The 11,824-nt window shown below is 39.4% G+C and overlaps 1 protein-coding gene across 1 annotated transcript in view; it reads left to right on the top strand.

The window, feature by feature from the left end:
• The first annotated feature begins 1,963 nt into the window (after nt 1–1,963).
• LOC113525433 (unconventional myosin-X-like) overlaps nt 1,964–11,824 on the top strand; it is a 49,282-nt gene continuing 39,421 nt past the window's right edge. The window contains exons 1-2 of the mRNA XM_026911938.3: nt 1,964–2,160; nt 11,613–11,675. Coding sequence (XP_026767739.1) covers nt 2,140–2,160; nt 11,613–11,675 — 84 coding nt within the window. The 5' untranslated portion in view covers nt 1,964–2,139. The remainder of the gene's footprint in view (nt 2,161–11,612; nt 11,676–11,824) is intronic.

Here is an 11,824-nt window from a genome sequence, read left to right as displayed (position 1 = left end):
TGCTGCAGCCTTCACTATTCGAGGTACCAACAAAGAGCCTGCACCTTTTGATCGAAGTAGGCGTGGCGAATCATAAAAGACCAAAAGTTCGCTCAGGTACTGTGGCGCGAGATCATTCAGTGCTTTATAGATCAATAGAAATATTTTAGAATCAATTTGAAATTTGATTGGGAGCCAATGCAGTGTGGATAAGATAGGGGTGATCTGGTCATATCTTCTGGTTCTAGTAAGGACTCTCGCTGCTGCATTCTGGACTAACTGGAGCTTGTTTATGCATCTACTGGAACATCCAGACAGTAAGGCATTACAATAATCCAACCTAGAGGTAACAAAAGCATGAACTACTTTTTCTGCATCATGAAGTGACATTATATTTCTTATCTTATCAATATTTCTGAGATGAAAGAAAGTGATCCTAGTCATATTATCTACATGAGCTTCAAATGAAAGACTAGAGTCGATAATCACACCAAGGTCTTTTACTGCTGCAGATGATGAAACAGAAAGGTCATCCAGAGTTATTCTGTAATCAGAAAGCTTACTTCTAGCTGCATGTGGTCCTAGTACAAGTACTTCTGTCTTTTCAGAATTAAGCAGAAGGAAGTTAATAAGCATCCAGTTTCTAATGTCTTTTACACATTCCTCAACTTTATTAAGCTGGTGTCTGTCATCTGACTTTGCTGAAACATACAACTGTGTGTCATCAGCGTAACAGTGGAAGCTAATACTATGGATATGAATAATTGTACACAGAGGTAGTATATATAAAGAAAAGAGCAGTGGGCCTAAAACAGAGCCTTGCAGGACACCAATATTCTCTGTTTTTCTGTATTTCTCTGTTTGATAACTGCACAACACCAAATCAAGAAAAGGAGAGCTCTCTCTCTCTCTCTCTCTGTGTGTGTGTGTGTGTGTGTGTATCCATTAGCCCTATCTGACTAACCCCCAGTGTTAATGGTATGTACACTTCCCACTGTGACACTTTATGGGTTCTAAAGGAAGAGCAATTACACTATAGAGATGATGTACAGGGTGTGTGTGAGTGTGTGTGTGTGTGTGTTTGTCTGTGTGGGGATGGGTGGTGGGGGGTGAGTTAGAGGTTGTTCCTGCAGTTCCGGTGTGTTAGTTTTCTGGGCTGTGTCCCAGATGCCGCCCTATTCCATTTTCCTTACAGTGGAGATTCCCACATACCATCTGGAGCCCTGAGCTCAATCATGTGGGTCAAAACATCACAGCTTAAAACACACTGTGTGTGTGTGTGTGTGTGTGTGTGTGTGTGTGTGTGTACAGACGGAGGACTCATCTCTCAGTGTGTGACCTTAGGGAATCAGCTAAAAGGCTCTAATGGAGTTGTAATTAACTCATTAGCATGATACAGCAACAACTCTAAGGCTTTCAGCCGTTATTACATGTGGAATAATATGATAATATAATATAATAATATAATGTAATATAATAATATAATATAATATTTTTATTATATTATTATATTATAGTATTTTGTACCCCAAACCTTAAGCTTACAAAATTTAGTGACGAGTACATTTCATTTTCATTTTTGTTTTAATGAATGAATAATGAATAATTATTCAAGAAATAAACAGAATTTTATGAGTCTAATAGGTTTTACTTCAGGGTTGGTTTATATTAAACAGATTTATATAGTGTTTATATTTATATTAGACAAACTATAACGTTGTATTTCTGCTGTATATTTCACTTCTGAACATTTCTGTTCTGTTACTGAGGTGAAGAATAATCACTGAATTTGCAGGAAAGTGAATTAGGAAGTCTTTAATGGAAAGAGTAGCTCAGTAGCTCTGGCTGTGTATCATACTGTTCCTACCTGAGCGCGCATTTAAAAGCCTAACGGGAGTGCTGGGTTATTATGGTTCACATGGGCGTGGTCTGCGGGTGATTGATGTGTGAGTAAGCCCCGCCCCTCTGAGTTCGCAGCACAAAGCGGCAGCAGCATCTCGGAGCGGTGCGTTTCATCTCCGCTCATTCACTTCACAAAAACCCAATAAAAACAGAACAAACTGCACGGAATCACGGCGCGCGCACACCGGAAAGACTTTTCACGCGCTCGCCTTCGCATTTCTGTTCAAGTGTGAATGGAAATAAGCTTGAAATCTGAAAATGGACACCTTCTTTGTTGAGGTAAGCAGTAACTTATTCATATTACATTAAACCGCTTTAACACCGACAATCACTGCGCGCGCGTCCTTTAATTCCGCTTTGTCTCGTGAAGTAAGAGAATAAAAAATAATAATAATAATCACTGATGAAAAAAGTATACACAAAACACCGGCGTGGTGCTTAACTGAATGGTTCGGGTCAGTTTCAGTACTGGTTCGGGTCAGTTTCAGTACTACTCTGAAGGTTCGGGTCAGTTTTGGTACTTTTTGATACTTGGTAGGGTTTGCGTCAGTTTCAATACTGGTTCGGGTCAGGCTCAGTACTACTCTGAGGGTTCGGGTCAGGCTCAGTACTACTCTGAGGGTTCGGGTCAGGCTCAGTACTACTCTGAGGGTTCGGGTCAGTTTCGGGTGACTTTAAGGGTTCAGAATAGTTTCAGTATTATTCTGAGGGTTTGGTTTAATTTCAGTACCACACTGAGGAACGCACACACACACACACACACACTCACACACAAATACACACACACACACTCACACACACACACACACACTCACACACACACACACACACACACTTTTCGAAATGTAATCCTGCAGTAGACAATTACTTTTGGCTACTGAAACATCCAACCTCTAAAAATCTCTCAGCAGTGCCAGAGGAGTGTGATATCATGTTCAATCATGTTGTGTGAGACTCTCTCTCTCTCTCTCTCTCACACACACACACACACACACACACATATATATATGCATAGACACACACAGTCAGAATGCCTGGGAGGTTTCTGTGTTAATGTGTGTGTATTAATCAGAATGAGTCACTGGGATGTCATGTTTGATTGTTCAGCTGAGTGTGTGTGAGTGTGTGTGTGTGTTCACTGACTTACATTGTGTATTTGTTTATAAATTGCACCTTCATTATGGAAAGCAGATTAAGAATTCCCCAGTGACTTTCTGCACAGTGTACACTACAGCAAGTGTGTCTTTAAGTCCATATAAGGAATGTGGGTGTGTCATTAAAGCTACAGATACAATAGGAGTGTCTCTGAGTGGGCGTGGCTTGGAATGTATATAATTTTATTTGATCAGCAAGATGAAGTTTGAACTTGTTTTTGAACTTGATTTAATTCACCAGTCAGTGAGTAGTTGGATATTCACTTATATCACCCAGTAACATGCGTCCTGATTGGCTGGTAGAAAAAGAGATGGTAACAGCACTCCATGGCCACACCCACTCTGTGCAATGAGATAAATGAGTCATGTGATGTGTCACATGTTAATCACTCCATTGTGGACTACTGTCTATGGGTTGTATACAGAGTAGAGTTAAATGCAGTGAGGATGTAATCCTGAAGTCACACACATCATTATTCAGACCTCATGCGTAACTACAGACTTAAGCGCTAATCAGAAGTTATGTGAGAGTTACACATGAGGGGCGGAGTTTGTCTAAAACAGAGGCGTGTCTTAGTTACAGAGATTTTATCTTGAACTTCAGCACCATTTTCATGCGTGATATCGGCTCAAGTGAGGAACAGTGTTTAGTCCAGCGCCACTGTCTGACAGTTTGATGTAAACACAATATACCACAGCACTGTTAAATTATGGTCAGTAGGTGTTGATTAATTTTCTATAACAGCAGATCTGACAATATTGCTGCTGCAAATCACAGGTTTATAGTAATGCACTCGTTCTAATACATTATCATTTGATTATTTTCCTAAAACAGCACAGCGCCAAGTGATATACACTGAAGAAGCTGAGCGTAGTAAAGAAACAAAAATAATAATAAAAAACAAAAACAGTAAAGATGAATAGTTACACATGGATAATAATTAATCTTAAGTGTAATAGTGAAGAATATCATGATGCCACAATGGTTTGGGCCATGGTTCATGTTCAGTCCTCAGGTTTGTGGGCCAGAGTTTGTCTGAGTCTTAGTTATTTGGCCCTGATTTGGAGTCTTTTGTATTTTGGTTTATAATTTTGGTATGTAAGTTTAGCATGGACAAAATTAAATTCAATTCAGTTTTTATTTGTATAGCACTTTTAACAATGGACATTGTCACAAAGCAACTTTACAGAAATATATACAGTAATGGGAAAACAAATGTATACTCTCCTTCAGTACTTTGTTTTTATTTATCAGGGCCTAAATAACAATTTGTACGGTCCTCACCAACTTCTATAAACAAGCAAATAACCTCAGGAGACAACAAAAAACACAACATATTTCAATATGTAGTCATTTTTTCCCAAAAAGTAAATGCATTCAGAAACCAAGTGGGAAAAAATAAGTGCAGCCTTTCTACTTCCACAATCATTAAGAGAGTTATTAGGAGCCAGGTGTTACTAATGAAATCCCAAGGATTACTTAATCATCAAGAAATGTGAATACCTCTATAAAAGCAGACCTTTTGGCAATTTTGTGTTATGGAGCACTAAGGTGTGTCACATCATTTCGAGGAAGAAAGGACTTGGCTCAGCCTTGACCTCAGGGAAGCAGCCTGTTGCTGCTCATCAATCTGGGAAGGGTTATAAGGCCATCTCCAAAAAATTTGGAATTCACCATTCTACAGTAAGAAGGATTGTTTACAAATGGAGAGCCTTCAAGACAGTTGCCAATCTTCTGAGGAGCAGGTGTCCCAGCAAATTCAGTGCAAGGACAGACTGTTTAATGCTCAGAGATATAAAGAAAAACCCAAGAGCTACATCATGTGACCTACAGGCCTCCGTAAGCACATTAAATTTTAATGTTTATGTTAATGACAGCACCATCAGAAAAAAGACTGAACAGATATGGCTTTCATGGAAGCGTGGCTAGGAAAAAGCCCCTTCTCTCCAAAAAGAATATGGATCACGACCTAGGTTTGGAAAACTGCATCTGAACAAAAAGCAAAAGTTCTTAAACAATATCCTTTGGACTGATGAGACCAAGGTGGAGATGTTTGGTCATCATGCACAGCGCCATGTTTGGAGAAAATCAAACACAGCGTATCACCTCAAACACCTCATAACAGCTGTGAAGCCTGGTGGTGGAGGGCTGATGTTTAGGGCTAGTTTTGCAGCCACAGGACCTGGGAAACTTGCAGGCATTGAGACAACGATGAACTCCTCTTTATACCAGAATATTCTTGAGACAGATGTGAGGCCATCTGTCCATCAGCATAAGCTGGGCAGAAACTGGGTCATGCAACAGGACAATGATCCCAAGAACACCAGCATATGGACATCTGAATGGCTGAAGAAGAAAAAAATGAAGGTGTAGGAATGTCAAAGTCCAGACCTCAACTCCACTGAGGTGCCGTGGTGGGATCTTAAGAGAGCTGTGCATAAACGAATTCCCTCAAACATCAGTGAACTGAAGCAATGTTGTAAAGAAGAGTGACTCAAAATTTCTCCAAAACGATGTGAGATTCTGATAAACTCCTACAGAAAACGTTTACTTCAAGTTATTGTTGCTAAAGGTGGTTCTACATGTTACTGAATTACAGGGTGTACTTATTTTTTCCCACCTAGTTTCTGAAAGTTGGTTTACTTTTAGGGAAAAAATGACTACATGTGTTTTTTTGTTGTTGTTGTCACCTGAGGTTATTTGTTTGTTTAGAGACGTTGGTGAGGATCATAAAATTGTTACTTAGGCCCTGATCAATTAAAACATAGAGCTGAAGGAGAGCGTACTTTCTTTTTCCTGTAACTGTAAATTTTGGATATAAATTTTAAATTTAGAAATTTATCCGTAATGAGCAAGTCAGAGGTGATGGTGGTGAGGAAAAACTCCTCAAGATGATATGAGGAAGAAAACTTGAGAGGAACCAGACTCAAAAGGAACCCAACCTCATCTGGGTGACACCCGATAGTGCGATTGTAAATCATTCCCTTCTATAACTGTGTACTATAGAGTCAAATAGTGCAATTGTGTAACCAGGAGAATTCATTATAGTTTACATATGAAGTCCATTTTGTTGAAGTTATCAAATGTTCACTGATGGAGACCTAAGTGCAAAACTGTTTGTGGGTATTGCAGTCCTAAAGCTATCATAGCAATTGTTGTCCTAAGCCATCTTCATGGTTACTAAGTGGTACCATCCACAGTCATCTCGCTGGATCTTCAGGCTGTCTGTATGGGCTATCCTCAGCACCAGCCAGCGATCTCAGCAGATGAGAACTCTAACCAGAAGTAGGGCATCAGGATGGATCATGCAGGTCCGGAGAGCAGAAGGGGTCAGGATCACTGGTGTCTCAGGAGTAGCATGTGTAGCTAGACAGAGAGAGAGAGAGATTAAGGAAGAAACCTTGAGACTTGAGAAAGGAACCCGTCCTTATCTGGGTGACACAAGATAGTGCGATTATAAATCATTACGCTTCTATAAGTATGTACTGTAGAGTCAAAAAGTGCTAATTGTGTTAACAGGAACTCATGAGTTTATGAGCAACTTCAGTTCAATTCAATTCAATTTTATTTGTATAGCACTTTTAACAATGGACATTGTCACAAAGCAGCTTTACAGAAATAAATGAATTCACAAAAATATATTGTAAATATTTGAATTTATCCCTAATGAGTGAGCCAGAGGTGACGGTGGCAAGGAAAAACTCCCTGAGATGATATGAGGAAGAAACCTTGAGAGGAACCAGGCTCAAAAGGGAACCTATCCTCATCTGGGTGATAACAGATAGTGCGATTATAAATAAATCCCTTCTATTGTGTACTATATGGACAAATAGTGCAGTTGTGCAACAAATAAATTCATCACAGTTTTTGCAAGAAGTCCGGCTGGTTAAAATCTATCCACTGTCCACTGATGGAGTCCTGAGTACGAAGCTGCTCGTGGCAACTGCAGCCCCAAAGCCACTACAGCAATCGCAGTCCCAAGCCATTACAGTACAGTACAGTACAGCTCCCCATATGTGATCCCCAAGCAGCACCATCTCCACAGCCCCCAGGTGGCACCATCCCCAGCAATCCAAACAGTTCTTCAGGCAGTCCATGTGGGGCCCCAGCAGCAGCGAGCAACTCAACCGATGAGAACTCCAACCAGAAGTAGGGCATCAGGATGGGTCAGGCAACGAGGAGGAGCAGAAGGGGTCAGGATCACTGGCATCACTGGCATCTCAGAAGTAGCATGTGTAGCTCGACAGAGAGTGAGGGAGAGAGAGAGATGGAGAAAAAGGAAGAGATTGTTAGGTGAGCTTTTGTCCTGTAATGGTTAAGCACGATGTACTTTGCATGCAGAGAGCAAGCAGGGACTCCGGCAAGACTAGCTATGACAGCATAACTAAAAGGGAGAGCCAGAAGCTAACACAGACATGAGGGCACCCTGGGACATAAAGCAGCAGCCAATCCACCATCGACAAACCTGAGTGAACGCAGCAACTTATGAGTATGAGCATCAGAGTCATTTCTGAATTCATTATAGTTTTAACTTAAAGTCTGTTGTATTGAGCAAGTTATTAAGTGTTCATTGATGGTGACTTGAGTGCAAAACTGTTTGTAGCAAAAAGAAACAAGTCAGCACTTTAATAGTTCTTTTTATTAAACACAAATAACACTAATTACACTAATAAAGCAGAGTAAAGGCAAGAGAGATTTACGCCACATGCACCGGGACCGAGTGTCTGACTGTAGTGCTGTGGTTTTCAGATTTGGTTTGAAAATGATAACCCTGCGTTCAGCTGTTCCACTCTGCCAGGCAGCATGTGGAGTTTATTTTACTCTGTGGTGGTGAGAGTTCTGAGTTTTATGTTTAGAGTGCTGAAGGATTTGAAGCTGGATTTAAATTCCTCACTCTGTAACTAGCACGTGGACGTCAGCAGCTGGACACACAGATCTAACCTTAAATGACTTTGAGCTGATCATAGCTTGTTGCTCAGGATAGATTTAGCATGTTGAAGGAAATCCTGCTGAGAAGTGATTCCTGTGTAATTTGTGCTCAGACATTCTTGCTGATGTTTAGCTTTATCAAGCTTTGCTCCCACAATCACAGCTTTATTTATGCCGGATTTCTTATTCCACTCTTATTATTCTCTCTCTGCAAATTGGAAGACGCGACTGGGCGTCTGAGCCCATTTCCTGCTTTCTCACTTCCTGTTTCCTGCTGTACAGCACCTGCAGGAAAGGAGTGTGTTTTAGGCTGTAAAAACCAGACCTATTAACAGATTAATGAACTGTCAGGCTAACAGACCACACCAAATGGTACCATGCTAACATGTTTTAGTAAAATAAATGGGTCACACTAAAACGAGTCATACTCACGGCCCGTTGTCTCGTTTCATTCGAATGAGTCAGACAGAAACACACTTCATGTCCTTCCTGTGAGGACATGACACACTCGTCATTTACCTTCTTATGATCTGATACACGCCCGTCAGTGATGTGACCCCTGACCTGGGCTCATCACCACAACGTCCAAAACCTATCTCAGGTTACTGTATTATAAAAAAGTATTACTGTTAAATAAATACTGAAACACTCTTCATTTTGTCTAAACTACAAATAAACAATTCTGATGGGTCAAATATGCATCATTTCCTGTGACATCATCTCACATCCTCCCTTCTGTCAGAAGCAAACTGAGTTTTTATTGGTTTAAGGAGTTCTGTGGAGCCCTGTGACAACGTGCAATATATTTTAATTCCATTTCTGATCATATGACTCTGATCATGTGATTACCCATAATCCTCTGTGTGTCAGTATGTCCCTGTTTTCCCACCACTAGTAGAATATATTTTGATGTTGTGTCTGTATGTATTGTTGGGGTTTTATGTATTGTGGTCCCACTGAGATTTGAGAACAGGGTTAAAGGTCACAGGATACAGACAGAATTCCGAGGTCTCACGTTGCATCCCAAAATAATTTCCAGAATTCCCAGCATTCCAGCTGGGTAAGACTGTGAGGAGTGTGTGGGTTTAAGAAGCTACACACATTTAAGGCACACAAACACACACACATACACACAGAGATGATATTAGGTTATCTGCGTGTGCAGAATCTGTTCTTACACCATGCTGCTGCTGAATTCTGGATTGTGATTGGTCAGAAGGTTTCCATAGGTTTATTGTTTCTATAGTAACAGCTCATTCACAGGGATGTGTACAGCGGATTCTCCACTGATAATAAACAGATCACAAACAAAATCACGCAGAAATATTGATATGGTGAAGTTTTCTGTAAGGAGACGTTCAATTAACATGTATGGAAGGAGTCTCCAGTGTCAGCGCTTTGTAACAGTCAGAGGTAAAGCTGTAACTAAGTTTTCCGACATCTTCAGGACAGAGGAGTTTACGCTTCTTTGCGGTTTCTCAGTAACACAACAAGCTGCGTTTATTTCTCTTATTAATTTTAAGAGAGAGAAAAAGAGAGGCTGGTGAGGGAATGACTGTTTATAGCTGCTATAACGTAAGTGACAACAGGAACTAGCTTGTTTCATTGACATTCAGTAACATTTAATGTAACTATGAACAGGTAAAATGTCATTCGTTTGATAAATAAAATGGTAATCACTGGTAAATTGCTGTGGTATAAGACACTTGGGGATGTGCTGTTATATGAAAATGATCAAATTCAGGGTAGCAACAGTAACACACTACCCTGTTGTTGATTATTTTACTGTAACAGCAGCACACAGTGTGGATTATTAGTTATTAATTCCACCATGAGCTCTGATGTGACTGATTTATTCAGACTGAGATCAACAGAGTTTAATCTCACTGACACACAGTCATGTGAGCCTAATCCCACATACACACTCGTTATATAACACTGACATTACAGAACAGCATGCTGTGTGTGTGTGTGTGTGTGTGTTAGAAGTGTTAAGTCCTTTTAAAGAGGATCTAAAATGAGTTTCTTGTGAGAGGCTGAGAACTGTTACACTTAAACATCAGAATTCTAAATTCATTCTAAAATAATTCTAAACTAAATTAATAAATGTTCATTTCATCATTTCAGTTAACCATTTTGTTCTGGTGGTTTTCAAAATCTTTATTTGTCCGTGCTGTGTGCTGTGTTCTCCTTTTTTTATGTGTATAATTTAACTTAAGTGTTTAGGACAGTTTTAGAGATTCCTGCTTCATTAATCAAGTTCTGTTCACAGTGTTCCCTCAGTCTCAGTGTCTCTGAGCTGACAGCCTCTGTGTGTGTGTGTGTGTGTGTTAATAGTTAATGAGGATGGATACGGCTGAGTCGTGGCCGGGCGTTGGGTTTCATCTCACACGATCTCTTAGTTCAGACAAACTGCTCTCTCATCGCTCCATTCAGCTATGGCACATTGAAGATTAGCACACTGATGATTAGCACAGAATGTGTGTGTTTGTGTTGTGTGTGTGTGTGTTGTGTGTGTGTTTGTGTGTGTTTGTCTGTTTGTCTGACAGTACAATAACAGGAAATGACCACGCACCTCATTCCTGTTTTCTTTGTGTCTCCGGTTGTGCATTCCCAGTCTGTGTGTGTGTGTGTGTGTGTCTGAGTCATAGACACATTGAGAGTGTATTTATTTTAGAATGACAGGAAACAGTGTGTGTGTGTGTGTGTGTGTGTGTGAGAGAGAGATCAGTGAGTTATTCCTACAGCACTGATATTATTAATTAAACATAATTAAACATTAAATTATTTATTTTAATCGTGTACACAGTTAATAATTCAGTAGAACTCGTACGCTCAACTGAGCTGTTTAATAAAACATTACAGAAGTGATGATCCAAAGTTCATTTCTGTTTTTATTCTCCAAAGATAAGCTTCATCTATCATCTTAATCTATCAGCTTCACTTTATTATATTTTTCTGCATTTTCTACAACACACACATTCTGCTGAGTGATTACTGATTAGACATTTAGCATCAAAAGTTGATTATGTTCTGTATCAATGTACAATTGACAGGAGCAGACTTGCTGATTAGATAAGCTAAATAAATATAATTTACATCCAAAAAATGTGACATCACTACAGTTCATTTTATTTATTTTTATTTTTTACACACACATTACCTAATAGGTGAGTTAGCTAAGCTAGTTAGCTAGATATCAGATACATACTTAGTAATTGTTTCTATTTAGCTAATAAACTTGGTGATATTAAATTACTAAAATATTAATAAATTGGCCTGGTTGCTAATAAATATTATTTCATTAAATTAAATGATTCTTCATTCTGTTGAATATGCGAATTTAACAACTATTATTTTATTAGAAGAGGCTTTGATTACATTTTTCTATTTAGCTAGTAACCATAGTGATCTTAAACTCATTTAAAAACTCATAATCAGCTGTTAGTTATGATTATTGTTTTAGGATTTTATTAACATTATGATTTAAGAAGTTTTTAAGGTTGTTAGTAATGTACATCACCAGCACAGTGTTTCTGTCCATGTCGCCTCACCAGTGTATCGGCTACATTACTGTTTTATTAAATAGCGGCTCTGTGTTTCATGCTCTGTGTGTGTGTGTGTGTGTGTGTGTGTGTGTTCTGCAGGGTGATGGTGTGTGTTGGAGGGAGAAGGAGCTTTATCCATACGGAGATTCAGAAAACGGCAAGGTGAGAACCTTCATTTTATTAATGTTTCTAATGAAGAGCGTTATTGTTCTACACTGTGTCTCCTGCGTTAATGTGAGTGAAAACTTCCTGAAATCACACTATGATGCTCTAGAACCCTCAGTATTGTTCTACATTACTAATTACATTTA

Source organism: Pangasianodon hypophthalmus, chromosome 5 (genome assembly GCF_027358585.1).
Source record: "Pangasianodon hypophthalmus isolate fPanHyp1 chromosome 5, fPanHyp1.pri, whole genome shotgun sequence".
NCBI lineage: Eukaryota > Metazoa > Chordata > Actinopteri > Siluriformes > Pangasiidae > Pangasianodon > Pangasianodon hypophthalmus.
This window is presented reverse-complemented; position numbering and strand designations above follow the sequence as displayed.